The 27,024-nt window shown below is 40.7% G+C and overlaps 1 protein-coding gene across 8 annotated transcripts in view; it reads right to left on the minus strand.

Moving 5' to 3' along the window:
• Ylpm1 (YLP motif containing 1) overlaps positions 1-22,192 on the minus strand; it is an 86,724-nt gene extending 64,532 nt beyond the window's left edge. For all 8 annotated transcript variants that reach the window (XR_013106696.1, XR_013106695.1, XR_013106700.1 and 5 more), the window contains exons 1-4: positions 21,172-22,192; positions 7,275-7,511; positions 6,267-6,446; positions 4,544-5,490 (exon numbers count right to left, since the gene is read on the minus strand). Coding sequence is in view for 2 of the 8 variants with exons in the window: in XM_076921650.1 (XP_076777765.1) it covers positions 4,544-5,490; positions 6,267-6,446; positions 7,275-7,511; positions 21,172-22,035 (2,228 nt within the window). In the remaining 6 variants the exon portion in view is untranslated. The remainder of the gene's footprint in view (positions 1-4,543; positions 5,491-6,266; positions 6,447-7,274; positions 7,512-21,171) is intronic.
• Between the last annotated feature and the right edge of the window lie 4,832 nt (positions 22,193-27,024).

Below are 27,024 nucleotides of genomic sequence, written 5' to 3' on the forward strand. Positions count from 1 at the left end.
ATGCTTTTGTCAGTCGACTAAGACACCTTCAGAGTTTAGAAAGCCGCCTCAATCTGGACTTCTGTAATTCTTTAATGCATTTTACAGAAGCTAAATTCTACTGCTGTGGTTTTAGTAAATCAGTTCAGCTCCATTCTCAATTCTTGTCTTTCTACCAGTTTTGTTTTAGAACATTTTTTTTTCCAGTGTGGCTTACAGATCCCTTATACATTCATAACAGAACCTGAAATGTGTAGATTGTTCTAACTCAATCTCCTTGAGTAATCAGCTTCTTGTTGATTTTGTTTTAAACTCAGTTATATAGAACAAAAAATATGTTTCTGAGTAATGCTCACTAACTTGTCTCTTTAAGAGCTGTATGAGTAGGCTGGGCCAGGTGGCCCACAACTTTAATCCCACCATTCAGGAGGCAGAAGCAGGCAGAACTCTTGAGTTTGGGGCCAGCAAAGCAAGTTCCATGATAGCCAGAATTACACAAAGAAACCTTGTCTTGCAAAACAAAACATAAGAATGTATGAGTAAAGGAAGAAGATGGGCAGAAATGAAAATGAGACAAACTAATGTTGGCAAAAGACAGCATAAGCAGAATTCAGTTTTAGGGCTAAAAACCCAACCATGTCAAGTTTGCAGCATGGTGGTGCATGCCTACCACCTTAGCACTGAGGAGGCTGAAGCAGGAGGATTAAGAGTTTGCAACTACTCTAGGAGTTCTACACAATGAATTCCAGGTCAACCTGTATCTCTGTCTCAAGAAATGACATCAACAAATCAAACTAATTGAAAAAAAAAAGTTGCAGTTGATAGGACCAGAGTTTGACTCTCGGCATACATATCAGGGGCTAATAGACACCTATAACTCCAGCTGTAGAAGATCCAAGTGCTTTCTTCTGCTGTTCTCGGGCACCTGTATGCATGTTAATATGCATATAAATATAAACAAGTAAATAAATAAATAAACAAATAAAGTAAATCCTTAAAAATATATATTTACAATATATAGAATTAGGTTGTAAACAGGCCCCATGATCCTAAGGCCCTGAGTAAGTGTTCATTGTGAAGGAGACCAACAAATCACCAGCTCCTAAAAATGAAGCAGGAAAAAGCTAGAACCATTAAGAATGTGGAAAGAATTTGAGTTTATATGGCTGACAGAAAGAACAGGTAAGTTAAGTCACTGAGATAAAAGAACAGTTTTTAGTATCTGTAATAATGCTCTGTGGAAAAAGAATAAAATAACCCACTCTGTGTTGCTCCACAGAGGCAGATCTAGAACAGATAGACATTATAGAAATAGACTTAGTGTTTAAAAACCTTTCTAAAACAATCAAAAGTTTTAAAAGCCAATGTTCCTTTATTTACACGCCAATATTCAAGCTCAGCCCATCAACCTCTTGCCATAAAAAAATACAATGATCTTAAAAATGCATCAGAAGGCTGTGATTCCAATCTCATCTCAACTAGAACAAGTGTCTAGGACAATTTATTATTTTTAAAAGATTTTTATACAATTTATCATTTATTTGTGTTTGTGTATATGTGTGCAGGCACATGCAAGTCACAGCATGCACGCTGAAGTCAAGGACAACCTGTGCCAATCAGTATTTAGGTTCTGAGGATCACACTCTGGCAATTACCTTAACCACCAAACACCTTCTCATTGACCCTGGTAATTCATTTATAATTAGCCCAAGTTTCAGCATTCTTTACCCCTTTATAGTCATGAAATCATTGAGATGATTTATATACTAAGGTGATGTAGACAAGACATATCATAGCAAGCTAAAATACAAATGAACATGGGCTGCCAGAAGAACTACAATAGATAACTCCTAAAATTCTTTAGCATTATGATTATTAATTGTACCTGAGGGAAGAACTTAAAATAGGTCCTATATTTGGTAGTCAAAAAAAGAAAACCATGTGAGAGAGACCAAGGGAGCTGGAAACACGTTTTATGAGGTGGTAAGACTACATGTCTCTGATAACCAGTTGCTAAAAGGCAAAGCTTGATCCAAGAGACAGACATGAATTCAAATCAACAAGATGAGCTATATTGCAAATGAACAAACAGCAGAAACGTAGTCATGACAGCATGAATCTGAATGACGGGCATTCCACACAGTGCTTAAAGAAGTTTGCTTTGGGTAGTGCCTCAGCTCTATGTCCCAGTCATGCAACCCTGACCTAGCAAGTTAGCTATCTTCTCCACTCCAGTTTGTAGATGGTAATGTGAAATAACTCACCTAGTATCACAGGTTACTTACAAGACTCCCCAAGGTAAACATGGACATAAAGTTCTAATATGGCTTCAGAGTACACAGAGGAATTCATATTAATTACATTTAATTTTTTCTGAGCTTCAATTTTGAATGGAGTTTTGACGCATGTTAGTCTCAGAACTTTAAATTGGGGAACAAACACAAGATACATTTTTTTTTCCCTTTAGATACAGGGTCTCCTGTAGCTCAGGCTGTCTTCAAAGTTACTATATAGCCAAGGACTAGGCTTGAAATTCTGATCCTCCTACCTCTACTTCCTAAATGCTGGGAAAACAAGCATGTACCATCCTACTCAGTTAATATGGTGCCAGGGATCAGACCCAGGGCTTTGTAAAAGCCAGGTATTAAATATTAGAGGCTTAAATTTAAAATGATCTCAATGCACTGACCCTGAAACCAGAAACTAATATACAAATAAATGGCAAAAAGGAAATTATAAAACTTTCAGTATGATCCTGTATATATTTTAAATCTCCCAATAGAACTAAATTTTGTGTGTGTATGTGTGTGTGTGTGTGTGTGTGTGTGTGTGTGTATATATATATATATATATATATATATATATATATATATATATAATTTTTTTTCCACTATAATTTCTGACCAGGAAAAAGAAACCTATTAAAATATTTTTCCAGCTAGATGTGGTGGTGGACACCTTTTATCCCAGAACTGGGGAAGCAGAGGCAGACAGATCAAAACTAGCCTGGTCTACATAGCAAGTTGCAGGCCAGTCAGAGTTACTTAGCAAGACCTTGCCTCAAAACAAAACAAAATTTTCCATAGAAAACTTGACATTTATGTTCACCCCGAGAGAAAAATGGACTCTTCTAGGCTTGGAAACGTGAATTTAGCATGTTTAGTTTGAGAGAGAAGGGCTTGGTGTGCAGACCAAGCTTTCCGTACTGTCTATGTAGCCCAGGCATAGGATGCACGGCTTTTCTTTTTCCTTTTTAAATTACATTCTGTATGTATGTGGGCGCACATCCTCTTTGGCCCATACGGTGGTCCGAGGACAACTGACAGAAGACAGTTCTCTCTGCCCATCATGTGGGTTTTAGAAACAGAACTCAGGTCACCACACACAGTAGCAGGAACTTTTCCCAAGCTCATGACTTAGCCTCTTGAATACTAGGCTTGCAGGCATAAAACACCATTCCTTGCTGAATTTAATGCTTTTTAAAGGAAAACAAAACAGCGACCACTATTTTTTTCTAACTAACTAACTAACTAATTAACTATATGGTTTAAAGAAAAGACAGACATCTCCCTAAGGAAAATATAAAGTATGCAAGGTGGAAGGGTGGCAGGAATTTTGTAACTTTTCTTCTGTTGACTATTTTGAGTAAAAGCAGGAACTTGGTGTGATGGTTTGTATATGCTTGGCCCAGGGAGTAGCACTGTTGAAAGGTATGGCCTTGTTGGAATAGGTGTGTCATTGTGGGCATGGGTTTAAGACCCTACTCCTAGCTTCCTGGGAGCCAGTATTCTAGCAGCCTTCAGATGAAGATGTAGAACTCTCAGCTATTCTTGCACCATGCCTGCCTGGATGCTGCCATGTTCCTGCCTTGATGATAATGGACTGAACCTCTGAACCTGTAAGCCAGCCCCAACTATAGGTTATCCTTTGTAAGAGTTGCCTTGGTCATGGTGTCTGTTCACAGCAGTAAAACCCTAAGACATGTGGCATCTGTAGAACATGGTTTTCTAAGACGTCCTAATTACCCTTATACTAATCTAGCAAATGATCTTGCTAATTCAATTATTTGCCAAACAAAAAGGAAAACAGGTAAGTTTAAAGTATTATTCCCATTCTTTCTGTCTCTGTCTTATCCTTTTTGTTTTATGAGGCAGTATGTCATATATCCCAGACCCAGCCTGGGCTTGATTTAACATATAGCTCAGGGTAATCCTTGAAATCCTAATTCCCCCCTGCCTCTACTTCCCAAGTGAGTGGGCCATTCTAGTTGGCTTAAAATATTATGTCTAAAACTGCCAAGTCAGTAAAAAGTGGTCAGCATTACTCTAAAGTACACTCATTCTAGACTATTATAGCCAGATAAGATAAAAGTAGTTACATAAAGAAACAGAAATATGCAATCTTTTCTAAGTCATGTCAGGTTGAATTAGCAAATAATATTAACAATTTAACTGTAAAGTCATGAGTGTATACATACAAGTACAAAGGAAACACAAAAACTGTATAATCTTTGGATTCCACTACAGCTTATATAAAATTAGCCACAGTAAGAGCACTGACCTACCTTGGACCTCTCGGACCTTCCAAGAAACTGCCCTTAGGAGGGTCTGCAAGCAGTCCACCTGACTTCACTGGTGTGTCCTTAGCTGCAATGATGGATTGAGATAGAGCAGAAGACTCGCCCAGTCCTTGCTCAGATGAGAATGCCTTGTTCAGAGGTTTGGAATTCACTTGTTCTGATTGAGGTGGAGGGTGATATGGTGAAGGTGGGGTTGAACCAAAAGACACAGGTGTGGGAAGCAGTGCTTGTCTAGGTTTTTCTGGGACCTGTGAGTTCTGAGAACCAGAGGTTGGTAGAACTGGGGCTGTTAACTGAGGAGGCATCCCCTGTGGAACTCCAGGGGGAGGTATTCCTGGGGGAGGTGTGGCTGAAGATAACGGTGGGAGGGGCAGGACGGGTGGTGCTCCAGGCAGAGACGGTGGGGGGAGGACTGGTGGTGGCCCTGCTGAAGACAGGGAAGGTGGGGGAAGAACTGGAGGTGGTCCTGCTGAAGAAAGAGATGGAGGCATTCCTGGTGGGGGAACAGAGGTGGGTAGAGAAGGTGGCATCACAGGTGGAGGCATGCCAGGTGGTGGTATGGTGGTAGGTAGGGCAGGGGGCATCACTGGTGGTGGCAATGATGGAGGTAAGACTGGAGGAGGCATGGTTGGCAGAGGTGGAGGCATCTGAGAATATGGGACAAATGGAGGTGGCATTGACATGTTCCCCATGTACTGGTTCTTCACAGTCTGAAATGAGTTGACTTTCTCCTGGAGATAGGTCTGAGTGGCTTTCATATGTCCGTGCCATGTTTTCCACTGCTTCTCATACTCCTGGAGCTGATCTTTATGAGGATAGGAATGGAGCTGTTCCTCCCACAGCTGAAACTCTCGCTCCCATTCTTGATAGAGATGTTGAAACTGTTGCTGCTGCATCTCATAATGTCGCAGCTGCACATCAAAAGACATGGTCTACAAATAAAGGACAAATATTCTTTCAAGACAGCCATGTAAGGATTAGTTCTTCTAACTTACATTACTAAATCAAGACTACATGAAATTTAGGAAATTAAAAACAATTTCCAAGGGGAAAGATAAAACTGCTAGACCCTTTCAGTGATGATCATTTTTTCCCTTTGGGCTAAACATCACATTTGGAAAAACCAACCACACCCTAAGGCAAACAGCTATCTCAGCAATGAATAGGTTTCAATGTTACTAAGGATTATTTCAAAAATTTGAAAATGCAGCCAGGCAGTGGAGGTGCACACTATTACCCCTACTGCTTGGGATGCAGAGGCAGACAACCTGAATTCAAGGTCAGCTTGGTTTAAAGCTGGAACTCCAGGACAGCTAGAGCTAAAACAGGAAAACTCTGTCTGGAAGAACCAAAAAAGGGAAATCCATTACTATATCATAGACAAAAAAATTATACCTTAAACGTAAGACAAACACCTAAGTCGATCACTTATGCTATAGTGATATGCTATCACTTATACTGCTTAGGTGTGTGCCCATAGGTTGTTTCCCCTACAGAGTGCAATCTCTTAGCAATTGTACTCTAAGAGACCCATTCTATCTAACCCTCCTCCTTCAAGAAATTCCATTACAACACCACCCTTTCCAGTGCCCTCGACATTCTAGTACCTTTTCAAACAGCTCCGTCACTACTTCTTTATCGTTAGTTTTTCACACTCACATCTCTTTTTGGAGCAACAAATCCTTTATGCATTCTTGGAAACACTTACCTGTATGTGTGGTGAGTGCTGGATAACTTGCTGGTACTGCTGTAGGATCTGCTGTAACTGAGTATGCCTCTGCATTATTCCCTGATACTGGAAGCCGACCCGATGCTGCTGGTGCTGCTGCCAGTGTGCCGCTGCAGCCTGCAACTGTTTTAACCTAGCATCCTCTTCTGGGTCTTCTGACTAAATATGAGAAATATAAACCTTTCTAAGTCATAAAACAGCAACCAAATCAATCGGGTCCAGAATCCCTCCAACTCAGGCTAACTGAGAACAGCTATCCTACATTTAGACAAAACACAAATCTCTATCTACATAGTTATTGTGGATGGTAGGACAACCATTTCCCCAGCAGGAAGTGAATAGACACATCTAGTACTTTTAACCCACTGAGCAGTAGAGAACCCCTGTGCCTTCCTCCCCCCTACCCCCTCTCCCTGTCACTGTTCACTAGTGGACTACGATATACCTACAGTTCAGTAAAGTTGTGAGAACAACATTCCACTAATGTGGGGACTTTCCATGCTTCAGTCACCATGTTCAATGTGACAAAGACAGTCATTTTTAATGCTTTCAATGCTATAAGAAGGCTACTATGAATGAATATATCCATTCTCCAGATGAGAATAGTAAAATAATAATAAAATAATAATAATAAAATAGTAGAGAATGATTAGCTAATCTGTTCAGAATCACCATCATCAGTGGCAGTGTTTGGGCAACTGACCCTAAAAGCCAAAGATAAACGACTTCTCTGTATTGTGATCATGAACACACATGGACATTTCTCTTTTGTGCTGAGACACTCTATTCAAGAGTATCTTAATGCTTCACTCTCAGTCAACTTTCCCACAATTCCTTTGCTAAACCTGATAAACTGACATCCGGTTACTTCAAAAGTAGAATTTTACAGGCTCCTGAGCACATGAAAATATACATCCATTCATGACAAAAGTGTTCACAAACAAATCAGACAAAACTTAGATGACTGAATAAACATGAAACGATTACCTGGGGTTCCTCAGGCGGGAGCGGAGGTGGCACCTCTTCATTGGGAGGTGGTAATGGGGGCTCCTCGGCTGGAAGAGGCTCTGCGATCTGACTGGTAGCCGGCACTGGAGCTTCTTCTTTTATGGGTTCTGGTACATCCTTTGCTGTGACAAGACCCTTTTTATGCCCCGGCAAATGCACCTTTGTCCTCTGCTGCAAACTAAGTAGATGCTGTCGATACCAATATTGTTGTTGCTCCTACAATACAAGCCATTTTTAAAATTTTTATTTTATTTATTCCATATGTATGTGTGTTTATAGGCAAAGGCATGCCACAGTGTGTAGAGGTCAGGGCACAACTTTGAGGAGATGGTTCTCTCCTGCCATGTGAGTCCCAAGGAATACAACTCAGGTCATCAGGCATAATGATAAACGCCTGCTCTACTGAGCCATCACTTTGGCTCATTTTTAAGAATGGTAATGGTAATCACAAATCTCTGCAGATGGTGCTGACAGACTTACAGTTATATGCGTTCATGTATCTAAATGAGTTCATGTATCTAATGAAAGAAAAAAACAAAACTGGACAGAGAAAGGCAACTTAGTAAGATGGAGACGGTTTTAAGTTCTCTCAAATTTATAAATTTAAATTAAACCATGCATCATAATTCAGCATGTTTCTGTTTTTTTCCCTTCAGTGTTTGTGATGGTTTGTATATGCTTGGCCCAGGGAGTGGCACTATTGTAAGGTGTAGCCTTGTTGGAATAGGTGTGACCTTGTGGGTGTGGACTTTAATACCCTTGTCCTAGCTGCCTGGGAGCCAGTCTTCTGTTAGCAGCCTTCAGATGAAGATGTAGAACTCTCAGCTTCCCCTGCACCATTCCTGCCTGGATGCTGCCATGTTCCTGCCTTGATGATAATGAACTGAACCTCTGAACCTGTAAGCCAGCCCCAATTAAATGTCCTCCTAAGAGTTGCCTTGGTCATAGTATCTGTTCACAGCAGTAGAACCCTAAGAGAGTGCTAAGTACTGAGTTGAGGGTTTTCTATATGGCAGTCTTTTAGATAAAATCCCGGTAAATTGTCCAGATTGGCTTTGAACTTGGTGTATAGCCCGAGCAGCTTCAGTCTCCTGAGCAGCTGCAATTACAGGCCTGTTATTACACCCAACTAACATAACACTTTTTTAAAAATATGGGTATACTGTTTTCAGACACACCAGAAGAAGGCATCATAGGATCCCATTACAGATGGTTGTGAGCCACCATGTGGTTGCTGAGAACTGAACTCAGGTCCTCTGGAAGCTGAGCATCGCTCCAACTCCATAACACTTTTTAAAAAATGTTTCTGAACCAGGTCTGATAGCACACATGCTAGCCTGGTCTACAAAGTGAGCTCCAGGATATCCAAGGTTGTATACAGAGAAATTCTGCCTCAAAAACAAAAACAAAAAATAGATAAAACAACAACAAAAACAAGTATTTCTGGGGACTTGAGAAATAATGGTTCAGTAGTAAGAGAACTGGTTTTGGTTCCCAGCACCTATATGGTGGCTCATAACCATCTTTAACTCCAGCTCCAGGGAATGATTCTGATGCCCTATTCTGACCTCCTTTAACACCAGGCATGCATGTGGTATATATACACATACATACATACATACATACATTCATATAGGCAAATCACTGATACATATGAAATTATATAAATAAATTTATGCTTCTGAGGGATGGGTGTGGGAGCACAAACCTTAAAGACTTAGAGGGGGGTATGTGTCAAACTGATCTGTGAGTATGAGACCACCTGTCAAACAAAACCAAACCAAAAACAGGGAGAGAGGGGCTGGGAAAGTAGTTAAGTATGGAAAATGTTTGCTATGCAAAAACAAAAAAACCCAAAACCTTGAGCTTGGATTTCCAGAACCCATAAGAGAGACAGGTACTTCAATGCCCCTGTAGCCTTAATGCCAGAAGACAGAGTCAGAAGGATACTTTTTTTTTTTTTAAACAAAATCTCAATTGTTTTTATTTTACCAATGAAGGCTCGGGAGTCAGATGCTAGGGTGAAAGCCTGCTAGCTCAGAGGCGAGCACGCACTGAGCTGATCTTCTTCCCCAGCTGACTCAGCTCAAAAAAACTTCTTCAAACTAATGTCCCTCCCTTCTACTTCCTTTGCATCTCTGACTCTTACTTTCTCTGGTTTTTTTCCTATGTTCACTTCCTGTCACCTGGTTCCTTGATCTACCTCTTGACCTATGATTGACTTTTTTTAATCCTGTTTACAATAGCTAAGCCATGTGCAAAGGCTGAGACACACAACTAAAAACAGGCTTTTCCAGTAAATAACACAATCTCCGAGTTCACAATGTGATCAAATATCCTACAACAGGAGGATCCCTGGAAGCTCACTGCCAAATCAGTATAACTAAAATTCCCAGCTTCAGGTTCAGTGAGAGACCCTGTACCAAAAAAAGTGAAACTGAAAATAGACATCCCAGTATCAACCAACCTTTTGCCTCCAAGTGCCTCTGTTTCCATGCACTTACACACAGAAATAGAAAAAAAAAAAAAAATCAATTCTCATTATTCATAGACTCTGTCTATGTGAATTTGCTCAGCTGTTAAAATTTATTTCCAACTCCAATAACAGTATTTGATAAGCTTTCCCAGTCATTTTATAAACAGATGGAGAACAGTGAACGATCTGAGTGGCCTATTAAGTGTACTCCCAGCTGAGGTAGAACAAGGTAGTGTAGCCTTCTGGCCACACTGTCATTTTCATAGTGCAGTTACTGCCACAAAATCCAACAATTTTTTGTTAGTTATTTAAAATGTCATCACACACACACCCCAACCACTCAGGAATGTTGTGAGGTAGACCAGCGCAGTCTCAAAAAACAAACAACAAGTAAACAAACAGAAGTACAAGGCTCCCCAGCCTTCCGCTTAGCTCTGTCTAGCATCCCTAAACAGGCTGTGATTGCCCTTACAAGAAAATGAATGTTCCATAAACTCCATTCAAGAAAAGGTTACTGTTTACCAAGAGCTAAATACTAATGAATTAACAACATCTAAAAAAATAAAGTCTCTTTAGAGGGAAAACATGTTATACGTTGAAGAACATATGATCAGAAGCTTAGATTGATCTGTATTTTCCTTAGAACAAAGGTCTAAAATCAGTGGTGGTGCACACCTTTAATCCCAGCAACGGGAAGGGAGAGGCAAGCAGATCTGAGTTTGAGGCCAGCTGGTCTACAAAGTGAGTTCCAGGACAGCAAGAGTTACACAGAGAAACCCTGTCTTGAAAAACCAAAAACTAACTAAATACATAAATAAAATAAAATAAAAGACATTTTAAAAATGTATTTGTATGCACACAGGATTGAAACCCAAACCTAGCAGGGTGGGGCGGTATATGCCTTTAACTCCAGCATTTCTGAGTCAGAGGCACAAGAATTTGTGAGTTTGAGGGAGTGAGGTCTACTCATCAAGTTCTTGGCCAGTCTGTGATACAGACTCCTATCACAAAGGGAAAAAACCTCACTCTACATTTTATTCTTTGTTCTTTCTAAAACTCAAGATATGTTAATTTACAAAAACCCATTTAAAACAATCTATTTATTATAATTTTGAACCTTGTTAATCTGGAGTGAATCAGAATACTTCCCCCACCCCATTAGTTGTTTATACTCCCTATGTGACCCTGGCTGTCCTGGAACTTCCATTGTAGATTGACCTGGTTGGTTTTGAAGCAAAGACCTACCTATCTCTTACTGTGCACTGGGATTAAAGGTGTACACTACCACATTCAGCTGATTTTTTCTTTTGATAACAAACTTTTAGTCTCTGTGTCAAAAGGCTTAGTTTTACGTGCTCATTTTTAAACTATGTATTTTTGGCTTTTTGAGGCAAGGTCTCTACATAGCCCTAGCTGTCCTGAAACTAGTTCTACAGAACAGCCTGGCCTCAAATCAAGAGAGCCACCTGCTTCTGCTTCTCAGTGCTAGGACTAACGGTGTGTGCCGCCACACCTGGCTACACGCTCACTTTCTAACTCAGTTATCTTGGGTGAACAGTTTCTATATTGTTAATATTTTATTTTATAATCTCTCCCAATTTTTGTGTGCAAAAAGATGTATAAAAAAAATAATAATATAATAATAAATATAATATATATAATATATTATATATAATATGATATAATAATAAAGATGCATAAAAATAATAATAAATATTGATTTGCTATTTGTTCACTTACACAGAATAATTTTCTTTGAGAAAAGGTATTTTTGAGATAGGGTCCAATTATGTAGCTTGGCTCTGTTCCCTAAATGCTGGGATTAAGGGCAGTGCCTCCATGCCCAGCTCATCTTCTGCCATTCTAATCTAGTCTTATAATTTCGGCAAAATGCTAAACCAAATAAATATCAATAAATGATACTGACTACCGTAAGTCACTCATTTTGACTTAAACTTTCCTAATTTATTGGCAAGAATAAATTTTATCTTACGAACTGTATTTTGGCTCTTATTATCATACATATAGCCATCAGTTCCCAGAACAAGATTACTTTTACTATTTAAATTAAAAAAAAAAAAAGTGTGGTAGCACACACCTTTAATCCCAGAGTTTGGGAAACAGGGACAGGCATATCTCTATGAGTTCCAGACCACTCTGGTCTATATACCCCACTCCAGGCCAGCCAAAGCTACATAGTGAAACCCTGTCTCAAAAAATACTACTACTACTTTAAAAAAAAAAAAAGTAATAATAAATAAAAAAAATAAAAGAAATTAAAAGTCAGCAATAATGAAATATTAAAACTTTTTCTTCAGTTAGGCATGGCACCATTTGCACTTGGTAAAAGCAAAAGGATTAGGATCAAGGTCATCTTCACTACACAGTAAGCACAGTAAGCTCACTATCAGACTCAGCTACATAAATTCTGATCTCAGAAAAACAAACACTGGGCGGTGGTGGCGCACGCCTTTAATCCCAGCACTTGGGAGGCAGAGGCAGGCGGATTTCTGAGTTCGAGGCCAGCCTGGTCTACAGAGTGAGTTCCAGGACAGCCAGGGCTACACAGAGAGAGAAACCCTGTCTCGAAAAACCACAAAAAAAAAAAAAAAAAAGAAAAGAAAAGAAAAGAAAGAAAGAAAAACAAACAAACAAACAAAATTCAACTTCCTTTACTACTTTAAAAAAATAGTAAGCCAGACAGTGGTAGCACATGCCTTTAATCCCAGCATTTGTGAGGCAGAGGCAGTCTAATCTCTCTGAGTATGAGGCCAGATAGGTCTATAGAGTGAGTTCCAGGATAGCCAAGGCTATACAGAGAAACCTGGACTTTAAAAACCAAAAAATATATTGAAAATATCAATAGATACATCATGCACCTTAAAAAACTAAGTTAGGGTCTGATAATGTAGCTTATCAGTTGATAAGAGTATTTGCTTGCCAAGCATGCACTAAGTCCTGAGTTGTTTTACCAGCACAAAATAAAACCAAGCAGGGTCTCACATGCCTATGATTTTGGCACTCAGGAAATAGAGGCAGAAGAATGTGAAGTTCAAGGTTATGAGACAGCAAATAGGGTAAAGGTGCTTGCTGAGCAGAAGCCTAGTGATCCCAGGAACCTACGTATAAACAAAGGAGAGAAAGAAATCCAGTAAACTGTCTTTCACCTTCCACATGCACCACAGCACATGTGCCCATATCCAGACAGACACACAAGGCACACACACACACAATTTTTTAAAAGGCCCTAAGTTCAAAGTCATCATCCTAAGTTTAATAGTTAGTTAAAGGCTAGCCAGGTCTACATGAAGAATTTGTCTCAAATGGGATATGTGTTGGGGTTAAGGGGTAGAGAAATTGCTCAGTGATTAAGAGTGACAGCTACTCTTCCAGAGGACCTGGATTAAGTTCCCAGTATCCACATGGTGGCTCACAACCATCTATAATCCAGTTCCAAGGGATCTCATACCCTCTTCTGGCCTCTAAGAGCATCAGGCATGCCCATGGTTCACAGATACACATACAGCCAAAACACCCATATACATAAAATAATATTTTTTAGAAGAACAAAGATATGAAAAAGCAAAGCAACTGAAACCAAGGATACTCTTCATTTTTATTTGGTTGCAAACTCTTGCTTGTCTGCTGATACTGGCACTGGAGCCTGGGCTGCCATGTGTAGCTGTTTCAGTTGCTTAAAGCATCACTAAAAGGCAAAGACTCAAGCTCTTTCACAAGTTAAAAGATAGTGAATACAAAGATGAAGATGAACAGATATAGATAAACATGTATGTACTGTGTATGACACCTAGAAGTCAATGTCAAATACCTTACTCAATTTTTATCTGCTTCATTTAAAAAAAAAAAGGGGGGGGGGACCTCTCACTGAACCTGAAGCAAGCCAATTCTGCTAAGCTGTGTCTGGTTGGCTGGCTAGTAAACCCCAGGGATCTTCTTATTTCCACCTCCTTAGTATCTGTTGGGACTACTGGTGTCTACCGCACTGGCTTTAACATGGATGCTGACCCTCATGTTTTATCTACTAAGCCATCTATAACATAGGTCTAGGTTCTTTAAACACAACCTCTTCTTACTCCTCTCATCTTTCTTTATCTTAGATCCAATCCAGTATATAAGCTTTGTTAGGGTTTACGTAGTTGTTAATTCAGTGACAGCATGTTTCTGTAGGTCACGTTCTATTATGAACCCAGTATGTGAGAAACATAACTACTTCAGTCTTAGGCTTCAGCATGTTTCTGAAGCTCAACAATAAATAAGGTTGCCATCAGAAATGTCCTCAGTGACCTCAAGGAAAGTCAAGTTTGAACTAGTTAACAACAGACTAGGAGCCAGTTCCTCTGAACAACCCAGCATATTTAATTTCATATCTTATGGGATGTTGGTTTATAAAAAGAGGAAGAGGTAGCATATGTTACCTTTAAGAGACTGAATGGGAGCCAGAGAGATGCTTCAGCAAGTCAAGCACTTCTGTGAGAACACAAGGACCTGTGTTTAATTCCAAGCACCCATGTAAATGTGGATGGGCACGATGTCTTGCCTGTAATCCCAGCACATGGGGGAAAAAAGAACAAGCTAGACAGCTAGACTAGCCAAATAAGAGTTCTGGGTTCAGGAAGAGATCCCGTGTCTATATTTATGTGGTGAAGGACAACTGAAGAAGATGTCCAACATCAACCTTTAGCCTCCACAGTATATGCACACAAGTGCACACACTCTGCCACCACCACCATTCAACACAGATAAACTGAATGACAGGATCTGAGACACTGACAGTTCTAGAACTATTTGCCACAAATACTGTTACTAATAAAGATGCTAATTTATTCAGGCAGCACTACCTATTACTGGCATAGCCATAAAACCAAGGACTAATGATTTCAAAGGAAGGGGGATGTTACAAAGTGTGTCTGTGTACAGTATTTTAGAGATTAACACTGCAAAGTTACCATCCCTGTCTAGGTTATTACCAACACCTGTAATAATGACTGCTATCTGTATAGATCTTAAATGATGGAAGAAAACCTACTTAATCAATCAAATATCTACTTTTGAAATTGGTTTAAAATGACTACTTTTAATATCATTAAGATTCACATTCTCCTTTAAGGACTAATGTCACCAGGCATGTTTAGTTTCCATTTTTATAGACTGCTCCTTTACTTCATCTTCCTCCAGTCCCTGCCCTCACTCTCTCTCGTTCCCCTTCAGTTAAAAACTTCTTAAGAGTTCTCTATACTCACCATCCCCACCTCACCTTCCATCACTCCTCAAATCAATGCAATATGGCTTCAGTCACTATGAACCTGCTCCTGCCAAGGTCAATAACAATCTCTATGTCAGTAAGGGGAAAGGTAACTCAGAATCTTTATCTTGCTTGACTGATAAGCAGTACTTGACACAGCTGGCTACTCCTTGCTCCAGAAGTGTCTTCCTTTCAGTTTGTAGTCCTGCTCTGTTTTCATCTTCCATCCTCCTAACGTTGGTCTTTCCCCCACTGTCTCTTTGGACTGCTGATTCTGAGGCTAGCTATAGGTTCTGTAGCCTCCATCCTTTTCTTACACCCCCCCCCAGAAGAGCTTATCTATTATGTCTTAGAACATATTGTATATGTTTTATACTGTTTGTTCTGTTTTTTCCCTTTCTTTCTTTCTTTCTTTCTTTCTTTCTTTCTTTCTTTCTTTCTTTTTTTCTTTTCTTTCTTTCTTTTCTTTCTTTCTTCTTGGTTTTTCAAGACAGGGTTTTTCTGTGTAGCTCTGGCTGTCCTGGAACTCACTCTGTAGACCAGGCTGTCCTCGAACTCAGAAATCCACCTGCCTTTGCCTCCCAAGTGCTGGGATTAAAGGCGTGCGCCACCACTGCCCAGCTGTTTTGCACTGTTAATTCAACACATCTTGCTTCTAGACTCTATGTCTGAATCTAACTTCTATACAAATATCTCCATTTGAAATGTATGTCCAAGGACCTCAGACTAAGTATATATAAAGCTTCTATATCATCCTAAGCCTTTTCTCCCTTCTCTTCCTCTAGGTTTCCTATTTTATTAAGTGGTATTATTATTCACTCAGGAGCCCACCCCCAAGCCCACAAATCCTTGGGGCTCCCCTTGCCATGACTGGATGGATTTTAACAGGAGACATGGCTTCCATCTTTCTACCTCTTTACATCTCCACTAATGCCATCCATTCCCAAACCACCAGTTCTCTTGCCTGAATTACTAACAAGTATTTATCCTAAATCATTCTTTTCCAATTTTTTAATTTCACTCTCCACATCAAAAGCAGGGCAAGCTTCCAAAATGCCAATCCAGGGGCTGAAGAAATGGTTCAGAAGTTGAGTGCCTGCTCCACTTACAGAGGTCCTCGGTCCAGTTCCCAAGCACCCACATAATGGCTAACAACTATGGATAACTCCAATTCAAAGAATCTGACACCCACTTCTGGCCTTTATAGGCAGTGTATACATATGGTACACATAAGATAAAAATCAATCTTTCTAAATGCCAGAGCTAGAGTGATAACTCAGTGGTTAAGAGCACTGGCTGCTTTTGTATCAGACCCAGGTTTTCAGTTCTCAACACCCACATGATGGGTTCACAAACATCTGTAACTCCAGGTTACAGCAGATCTAACACCCTCTCTTAGCACCACAAGTGACAGGCATACAGGTAGCAAACAGATATACATGCAAATAAAACACCCATACACATAAAATACAAATTAATTTAAAAAGATTCTAAATGCTAATCTAGGATGGGAAGAGTAGCTCAGTGGTACAAGCCTAACATGTTTGTGTACCACTAAAATAATCAATGTATCACACTTGCCTTTATAAAATCTCTAAATGGCTAAATACTGTCTTTGAAATAGTCTTTAAAGCTTTCTCTATTGCATACCTATTATTTTCAACCTGTACTGTCAGAGACCGTTCCTGAATTTGTGTTTGGACATGCCTGTATTTTAGAATTTTAAACCTCACCTTTTCTAGTTTCTTATATTCTAGTACTATTTTATACTTTCCAAACCTATGGCATCCTTTATTTCTCCTTATTAAAATAAAAAAGTCACTGACACCAAGTACCACATCTATGTTATTCACCATTTTATCTATAGCACTAAGCACAGTATTTCATCTTAAATGACACTTCTAAACAGTACACTCAATGTCAACATTTTACATGAGTTATTTGGAGAATGAAAGAAATAAAACCACAACTCATTGAGAAGACTACTATACACTTTAACTAGTCAACCCCTTAAACACAGAAAAACTAACTCTTCAAAAAGAATATTCCACTAAGTTATCAATGTTTTACTCAGGTATCTAGAGAATAAATGGAAAATAGTGAAGTATCTGTCCCATCTTTCCAGTACTAACTGTATTTCCAATCAAATAGCTCTAATTCACAAGTGAAAGTTTTCTCTACATAATTCCATACACTAAATTAGGAAGAAACTGCAGAGAGAATTTAAAATCACACTACTGAAAATTCCAATGAAATATTTAGTCATACAAAGACCATCAATGCGACAGTCAGTCACTAGAGAAACACTAAAAAGATGCAAGACTGACAGAGAAGCTAACAGTGAGGACCAGAGTGCTCCCACCTAAATCCATTGATCAAGCTCAGCATCAGAACTGTGGGACAACCAGGACTCACAATGGGTGCAACTAAAGATCTCGTATAGTATAACACCCATACACTACACTTGACAACAGCAACTCTGAACTTCAGCCAAGTGTTTTGGAGTTAATTTCTAACTTATTAAAAGAAAATAGAAGACTCAACAAATAAAATGGCACAATTATGAAGATAGAAGCAGAGTCAGAATGTGGGATGTTCAAAAGAATGACAGATTCTTCATCAAATCCAGGGCATAATGTAGGAGGGAGAAAGGGAAACAAGAAATAGTGATGTGGATCAGGGATTCTCAAAGAAGGGTGGCTCTTCTCCAGAGCACATGGTAGTGTATGTCACAATGTCTAAAAACATGGCTGGCTCTCAAAACAGGGAGACCACTACTGGTGCTATTGTTAGAGACATCAGTAACCACCCTGGAACACACAGGGAAAAAAATCCCGTAACAAAGAAGTCCCAAAGGTTTACGATGCTCAGACTCAGAAACCCTAACATACACAGTAAGAATCTTCTATTTAGCTGGGCGGTGGTGGCGCATGCCTTTAGTCCCAGCACTTGGGAGGCAGAGGCAGGCAGATTTCTGAGTTCGAGGTCAGCCTGGTCTACAGAGTGAGTTCCAGGACAGCCAGGACTACACAGAGAAACCCTGTCTTGAAAAACAAAAACAAACAAACAAAAATCTTCTATTTATCCTATGTTGGAACTTAATTTGAACAAACCAACAAAACATTACTGAGACTATTAGAGGATTTAACAAGGAATTCCTCTGAATTCTGATAACAGGAGACAACAGGGAAATCTAAAGAGACAGAGCATTAGGTAATACAAAAGGACTTAAGCTTTTATAATGTGCTCAATCTAAAAGAGATCTTGACCCAGCATGCCTTTAAGGTAAACAGGCAGACAGATCTCTGTAATTTGGAGACCAACCTAGTTTACATAGCAAGTTCCAGGCCTGCCAGTGCTACATACTGAGGCTGTGTTTTATTTTTTAAGAAATGAAAGGTCACCCCCAGCCCCTTCTTATCTTTCTTTTTAAAACTGAGCTCTAGAGATGGTTCAGCAGTTAAAGTACTTGTTGCCAAGACCAAGATATTGGAGAGCCCAACAACCACAGGCTGTGCTACAACCACAGGCTGTGCTCTGACTTCCATATGCACACAGTAGCATGCTGGCACCCCTCCACCTCTACCACTCACACACAGTAAATGATAAAATGTAATAGAAAAGAAATGCTCTTAAGAAAACCAACTAAGAATCTAATTAAGAATGTCGAACAATGGAGAGGAGGATATAGCTTTGTAGAATACTTGACAAGCACGCACAAGGCCTTGGGGCTTGATTCCAGGATGAAAAAAAAAAACAATGAAAAAAAAAAAACAAAAAAAAACAAAAAAAACAAAACCACATGAGCCAATAACAGAAGATAAAAGATTTGCTTTAAAATATTTAAAATTATGTTCATGATATTTTCTCTACTTAATGCTTAAATCTTTCACCATAACATTTTTTAGGGGCAGTGGGTAAATGCACATGACAAGCAACCCTATCAGCGTGAATACAATACTCTGAACACCAACTTAACTCCCAAAGTTGTCCTCTTGCCCCCGGACCACCATATGCACACTGTGGCATGTACCTGTGAAGCAGGTCCACACTCCCATCACATATAATAATAAACTTAGCATTCTCCAAAACTAAAATACTAATGAAAATATGCAGAAGGATATACAGTGTTTATCATCTAATAAAGCAAGTACCTTAGGTGTAAAGAATGATAACTCTTTAATCTTACACAACAAATCTTTATAGTGGTTCTACAAATTGCAAGGCACTGTCCTAGGTGCTGCAGAGGATTAAAAAGACAAACAGCACCAAAGTATTCCATTTAAAGGGAAGAGAGAAACTAAGGACATTGGGATAAACTCCATAAAGTTAAGAAAGAAAAGGCATGCAAAGCCCCAATCCATTCCTCCCTCTGTATTCCCAGCTGGCTTTGAAACTCACTGTATAGTCTGGATGGCCTTGAACTCCTGATCTCCTGCCTCTGCCACCAGAGTGCTAAGACTGCAGGGTTTTTTATTACAATGCCCAATTTATGCAGTGCTAGAAGTATAATCCAGGGCCTCAAGGATGCTAAGCAAGCACTCAGCCAATGACCTCTATCTTGAGCCACAGGCAAGGTTCTTCTTGATCTGGTCTACACCCAGACCTCAAGCTTCACCCTTCTATTACTTTCTGTCTTTCAGCAAGAATCAAAAGCACTACATGTTCAAAACACTGGAAGAAGTTCATTTCAGATGAGGCAGAAAACCAAAAGCAGTGTTCCTAGCTAGTGAGTACTTATATTAAGGTAGTCTGATATGCACATTTTTCTTTTAAAAAGCCAAAGCTGAGGGTATAGCTGAATGGTAGAGCACTTGACCCAAGGCGCTGAGTTGGATCCCAAGCAGAACAACAAGCCAACTCTATAACTCATTTGCTTCTCTACATGCCCAGAAAAGACCAGACTGGTCACAGTTTAGCTTGAACTAACTGGGCAACTGGAGGAGATAATCCTGCTGAACTGATGTGACTTTGGTATAAGACAGCAAAACCATTTATTCTACTGTCCTATGTGCCTCCTGTGCAGCACCTGCTTCTCTTATATACTGAACCACTGTAAAACTAGAATAATATAAAATTATCTTTCGGAATCTTATACATTACCCTGAGCTTGCATATTGTAAGATTTTGTTTTTCTCTTACTGAATTTTAGATAAATGAGAAATTACTGTGTATTTCAAATAGTCATAACAGATGATCTATTCCTATTTATTTATTGCTGTGACAGGGTCTCACTATGTGGCCCAGGCTGGCTTCACACTCTCCATCCTCTTGCTTCTGTTGTCCAAATGCTGGATGTAGGCACAGGTTCCCACGCCCAGCTTCTGTGTTCCTGCAACCCTGTCAACCTCTTACTGTTCTGTGGAAAGCAACATCTTCAAAATAGATGTCAAAAGGGATGGCTCTCACAGAACAGCTATCACAAAACTTTCTTTTTTAAACCTCAGCCAAATTCCAAGACTATTACTTTGGAGTGAATGGTAATAACAATGAAATGTAGCAAATTAACCATGTGGTAAAATTATACTTAAGAGATGGTAATGTTTGAATCAATTCCTAAAATATACCAATAGATTCTCCAAGGATCAAGTCTCTAGAGACCTATGTAGTCCACATTAACTCACAACATCAGATAGGATGTCATGATGAGACTTCCATCTTTTATGTGCTGAGAACCCAATTCTGGAATCCATCAACTATCTCTGGCCCCTGAATGTTTTGTTTGTCCTAAGAAATTAACTGATTGATATTTACATGCATTTAAACATCAGCCCTTTGAGAATTTTCTTTTATACTGCTCCCCCATGAAAATCTTTTAAAATTTTTCAAACAAAGCTCTGTGCAATACATCTAGATGGCTGGTCAAAGAAAACCAAGGCATATTTCTCAAGTCTGAGAAATAAATCTAGTGCCAACCTACTACACTTGAAGTGTCTAGTATAATCTTTACTGTTCTTTTAGTAATCCACAGTTAATTAAAAACCTGGCTTTCAGGGCTGACTCTTAATGCATCTTTTAAGTATGAATGGGCTAGTGGTCGGCTGTTGGCATCATGATAGCCACGAGCTGGTTAAAGCCCAAGGCCTGCTCAAGTAAAGCATAAGTGAAAGACTTGACTCCTGCAGGTGATTTCTTACCTGTGGAGTCATTGTAGAGGGATCTGGTTCAGGAGCAGCCTGCTTCTGCTCAGCATTCTTGTTCTTGGCCCCACTCTCCAAAGGCTCTTGCTGGATAATTGTTTTATTCCCAGAAGGGATGGACGGTGGTGGTGGTAACTGGGGTTTAGAAGGGCCCTGGGAGGAGCGGGAAGGAGATGCCTGAGAAGGGGGTAAGTAGGGCTGGGAATGGCTCAAATATGACTGCGAGGAGGAAGAGGAAGAATAAGAAGGGGTAGGCGCCAGATAGGACTGGGAAGGTGGGGATTGTGAAGGGGACGGCTGAGCAGGAGGCAGGTAGGGTTGAGCGGAGGAAGGGGGATAGTACGAGGGTGGTGGCTGAGGTGGAGGCATGTATGACTGAGATGGGGGCATATAGGATCCTGGAGGTACAGGGGGAGATTCAGGAGGGGACTCCAGCTCCATTGGAACCAAACCGGGAGGCCCATCTCGTTGGTGGTGGATCATCTGGTGTTTGTACTGCTGCTGCTTCTGATAGCTGAGGGCTGGCCCAGGTGGCGGGGGCATCGGTGGCGGAGGCGGCTGCCAGTCTCCGTAGGCGCCCCCGGGCATCACCGGCGGGGGCGGCAGCGGGGGCGGAGGAAGATGGTGGGGCTGGAGCACACACTGCATTTGCTTCTGGTGCATCTGCTGCAGCTGCTGGAGCTGCGCCAAGTGTTGCTCTCGGAAACTCATGAAGCCTGAAGAAGGGGCAGCGGGAGCCGTCGAACTGGAGTACCCGGGCCCTGGCGAGGCCTCGGGAAGCGCCACCGGTGGTGGCGGCGGCGGGACCGGCGGCGGCGGATAGTGGCTGCTCCCGCCATACCGGCCCCAATTCGGGTACATATCGGAAACGAAGGCGCGGGGCTCGTCCCGGCGCCGTTACTCGTCGCAACCGACCTCCAGGAGCCGCGGCGGTGACGGCGACAGTCAGAACTCGGGGTGTCTACAGGCCGCGGAGCGTGTGAACGGAGCGCGCCAGTGCGCCGGCGCTACGGAGCTGGGCCCGCCGTCGGGAAGGCGGGGACCATACTGAGAGAACTACGCATGCGCAGTAGCATCGAGAGGAGAACAAAGGCCAGCTAGAGGGGACCTTTGCGCGGGTACTCGTTGTTGCCACCTTCCTTCAGGTTCGGAAAATGTAGGCGGTAATAGAATGTTGTCATAGAACCAAGAAACCATAGAGTCTCACAACCAAAAGGAGTGGTAGAGATCCTTACGCCCTATGGGTTCAGTTTTGAATGGGGGGGAAAAAAAGGAAAGATTCCATTCACAGTAGCAACAAGAACATAAAACAAGTAATAACTCTAGTAAGAAAAAAAATCTAGAAATTATATGAAGAAAACTGCAGAATCCCACCTGAGGATAAAAATTAAACTTGAACTAACGGAGAGGCTTACTGTAGTCCTAAGAGGGAGTTATGCAAAAATGACAGTTCTCCCCAGTTAATTGATTTAACTCAGTCAACCCATAACCTGACAGAAAACAAATGAAGAATGAAAAATGGATTCTGAAGAAGAAATATGAAAAAGGCCCTGATTCTTTCCTACAGGTACTGTAAAAAGGAAAGAAATGGAATTGTTTACACTGGTACCCCCACCCCCCTTAATTTTTGGTTTTTCAAAACAGGGTTTTTCTGTTTGACATCCCTGACTGTCCTGGAACTCGTGTTGTAGACCAGGCTGGCCTCGAACTCACAGAGATCCTCCTGCCTCTGCCTCCCAAGTACCACCAAACCCAGCTTAGATTGAATCTTTTAACTCAGAAAATGTTCCTGTTGGAGAACCCTTAAATCTAAGGCAAAGCCAGAGAAGGATAACTTTAAAGTTAATCTTCTGAACCCTAGCAGCAAGATATTAAAGACTTTCTTGGTTCTTGGTTTGGGTGATTACTGAATTACACTGTAATTCAGAGAGAATTACACTGAGTTCAGAGAGAGAGACAGAGACAGAGAGGGGAAGAAAGAGTAAAGGAGTAAAGGGGAAGGAGAAAGAGAAACTATGCTTAATTTTAAGACTATTAACTGGATCAGCATGCCCATTTGAAGATGTGACCTTGCTTTTTCCCTAGCAACCAGATCATCACCTGTCTCAGGTAAATACAAGTAGTAGGTATGTGGCTAGGAATTGCTTCTTTCTGAAGAAGCATAGAAAGATATAAAATTGCATGTCATAAGTTGTCTTAGGGTTTTGCTGCTGTAAACAGACACCATGACCAAGGCAAGTCTTATAAAGAACAACATTTAATTGGGGCTGGCTTACAGGTTCAGAGGTTCAGTCCAGTATCATCAAGGTGGGAACATGGCAGCATCCAGGCAGGCATGGTACAGGAGTTGCTGAGAGTTCTACATCTTCATCTGAAGACTGCTAGCAGAATACTGACTTCTAGGCAGCTAGGATGAGGGTCTTAAAGCCCACACCCACAGTGACACACGTACTCCAACAAGGGCACACCTCCCAACAGTGCCATTCCCTAGGCCGAGCATATACAAACCATCACATAAGTATAAAACATAATGAGTTTTCACAACCCAAGCATATTTGTCCCAGCTCAAGAAAGAGCCATGTGTTGTTTGATGAGACTTTTCCTAAAGAGATACAATACACATCTACTCAGCCCAGAGAGGGAGCCCACAACAGACCAAAGTGTGGATACCACCAAAGTCCAATAAAATGAGTTTTATTAGAATTACTTAAAGAAATGTGGTTAAGGAGTTTCAAGAGCAGAAATGACTCAAGGACACCTGCATCACCAAAGCCCACCCCAGCATGGGTGACAGCTCCCAAAAGCTGGGAACCTAGAGCATACTGCGCAGCATGGAGAATGTCAACCTTCAACACTTGTTTATACCTCTTCTAGACAGTTTAGCTGGTTTCTGCTTTTTTTCAGGCAGCTTCTCTTGTCTAAGAGTCTTCTTTGTAGCCAGGCTTGTCTAGGCTTGTCTGAGAATGACTCTAGGAAGTCTTTGGTGTTTACTCTTGGGAGGGAGGAGCCTAGTGAATCTGATCAGCTTCAGGGACTTCCTGAAGCTATTTTGTGTAGTTTACTTTCTGTCTGAAGGAGTTTCCTGAGAAATGGAATGTTTCAATCTCATAGGAACAGCTTGGGATGTACTTTAGTTGGTAGAGTGTTTGTCTACCATGCATGAAATCCTGGGTTCAGTTCCTTGGCATCACATAAAACTGAGTGTTGTCCAGGACCACCAGGGTTACACAGGGAAATCCTGTGTCGAAAAAAACAAAAACAAACAAAAACAAAACAAAACAAAACTGGGTGTTGTGGCACACAACTGCAGTCCTTTCCCAGCAGTCTGGAAGTAGGAGCAGAAGGATTAGAAGTTCTAGGTCATCCTCTGTTATATGTCGAAGGAGAGACTGGGACCCTGGCCTGCCCTTTTTCTTTGCTTCTTGACTGCCACAATGAATGGTCTCCTATGCCACATAGTTATAATATTTACATTGGTACAAAATTTATAGATTGATACAGATTTAAGGTTTTTATTGGTATGAATTTCTTATATTGATACAAAATTTGAAATTAATATGTTACTCTTAGATAGACATTGTGCCTATGCAAATCATTTAGGAATACAAGTCTTTGACCCAGTCCTTGTTTTGTTGGTTTGTTTGTTTGTTTGTTTGTTTCAAGACAGGGTGTCTCTGTAATCCACTTGCCTCCCAAGTGCTGGGATTAAAGGAATGCGCCACCGCTGCCCGACTGACCCAGTCCTTCTAATACCTGCTATTATAAACATATTTAGGATAATTAACACAAGGGCCAGATAGTAACCTCATAGTTATGTTAGATTCTGATTTAATTATAATAAAATGTTTCCACTTACTCAAGTAGAAATGGCTAAGAGTAGTTGAGGTTAACAGTTGTGAGATACTTTACATAGATGGATAGTCTTCAAAAAACATTAGAAATCCACAGAATCTGACATTTAATCACTTCATTATTTTTAAAAAACTTGACTAGAGACATGTCTGCTCCTGACAGTACCCACTTCATGGTTCAAAGAAGATATTGAGGATCTTTACCCCAGGCAGGGTTGCTTATCATGGCAAGGTAGGCACCGGGAAGAAATTGCCTATATCATCTGCAGACAAAATACTGTCCAAAATGGACAAACAGATGTGGGATAGTCGACTGCTAAGCTCTGCCAAGACAGAGTAAGATAGTCCTTTATATTTCCTGCTTCACATAAGGTCTGCCAGATGTTCTGGCTCAGAAGGCTGAAGATAGATGCTCCAATGTTATAAGAAATTAGGGGCTGTTGAGGTAGTCATCTGTCTCTTCAATTCATTTAAGTTTTAAAACCTATGTTTTGTGCTTCCTATTACTTAGGTAATATTTAATTTGTCCTCAGATTTCTGACAGGGTTGAAGACTAGTTATAGTCTCATAAGCAAACTTAAGTTGAGAGCTGAAAGGATGTTTTTCAGACGGTAATGCAAACTAAAATCAGAACATAACTTGTAAAACCCTGACCCTTGGTCAGTGGTACTTACTTTGAGACACCCCTGAGTGAGACACTGAGATGCAGATCGATGCAAAAGCAAGAGGTTTATTTTCTGGCACTTGGGGTCAACTCTCAATCAGTCCCTCTAGGCGAGTGACAAGAAGGCTACCCCAAATGGCTATTATAAGCAGTTTTTATACTTTTTAGGGGCACAGGTTACATCAGCAAGGTTACAGTTCAAACTTAACTGCCTCTAGTCTTTATTTGGCTAAGCATATTGACCTTTAAATCTATTGGCTAGCAAACATGACACATATTTGAACTCTACCTGGGACTTTCCAGAGGGTTAGGTGACTGTCAGTACATTTAGAGAATCTTTTACTCAAGAATGTTCCTGTTGGCCGGGCGGTGGTGGCGCACGCCTTTAATCCCAGAACTTGGGAGGCAGAGGCAGGCCTGGTCTACAGAGTGAGTTCCAGGACAGCCAGGGCTACACAGAGAAACCCTGTCTCAAAAAAACAAAACAAAACAAAACAAAAAAAAAAAAAGTTCCTGTTGGTTGAGAATGGAACTTGCCTAGCCTTGACCCCAGGCTGGAGGGGGAAGCTGTAAGGAGAGTGTGGGACTGGAAAAGCCCTGAGGGTCCCTCAAACTCAGGTATAGAATTGCAAGCTCATTAGTTAAGATAGGTGGCAGAGTACTTTAATTGACAAACTGATGGACTAGATGTTAATTGTATATCATACTTTATAACTTACATAATTGTTATGGTTAGGTTCAATTTATATCTGAGAGAAAAGAACCTTTTAATTGGATTAAAAGGGGGAAATGTGGGTTGCCCTGGTGCTGTTTGTATTTTGATGTTAATTCTGCTCCTCAAGAGGGGCTGCCCCCAACAAGGAGTGGATCATGTACTCAGGTGATCTCATGGAAACTTCTCCCCATACCTTCTGGTGAAATAAAGACTAGAGGCAATGATAGGGCAATGGAGGGGAAAGGTGGGATGGGAGGTCACAGAGGATGGAGGAAGAGGAGGTAGAAGGAAGATGGAGCCGATCCACATGGCCTGGAGAAGCCACAAGGAACAGGGGTCTCATAGCTGCAGAATGGATTAGTATAGTGATAGATCTGCTCGATCTAGGCATACAGCTTATAAATATAATAACTAGGTTGTGTGCTTTTTATACAGGCTTATTGGGGTAAGAAATTACGAAAACAACACACTTTTGACATACTGTACTGCCACAGGCCCAAAGCAACAGTGCCCATGGGCAGAAAAACTCCAAGTCAAAATAAATCTTTAACTCTTTGTTTCTCTCCCTCTCTCTCCCTCCCTCCCTCTCTCCCTCCCTCCCTCTCTCCCTCTCTGTCTCT

Source organism: Arvicanthis niloticus, chromosome 23, assembly GCF_011762505.2.
Source record: "Arvicanthis niloticus isolate mArvNil1 chromosome 23, mArvNil1.pat.X, whole genome shotgun sequence".
NCBI lineage: Eukaryota > Metazoa > Chordata > Mammalia > Rodentia > Muridae > Arvicanthis > Arvicanthis niloticus.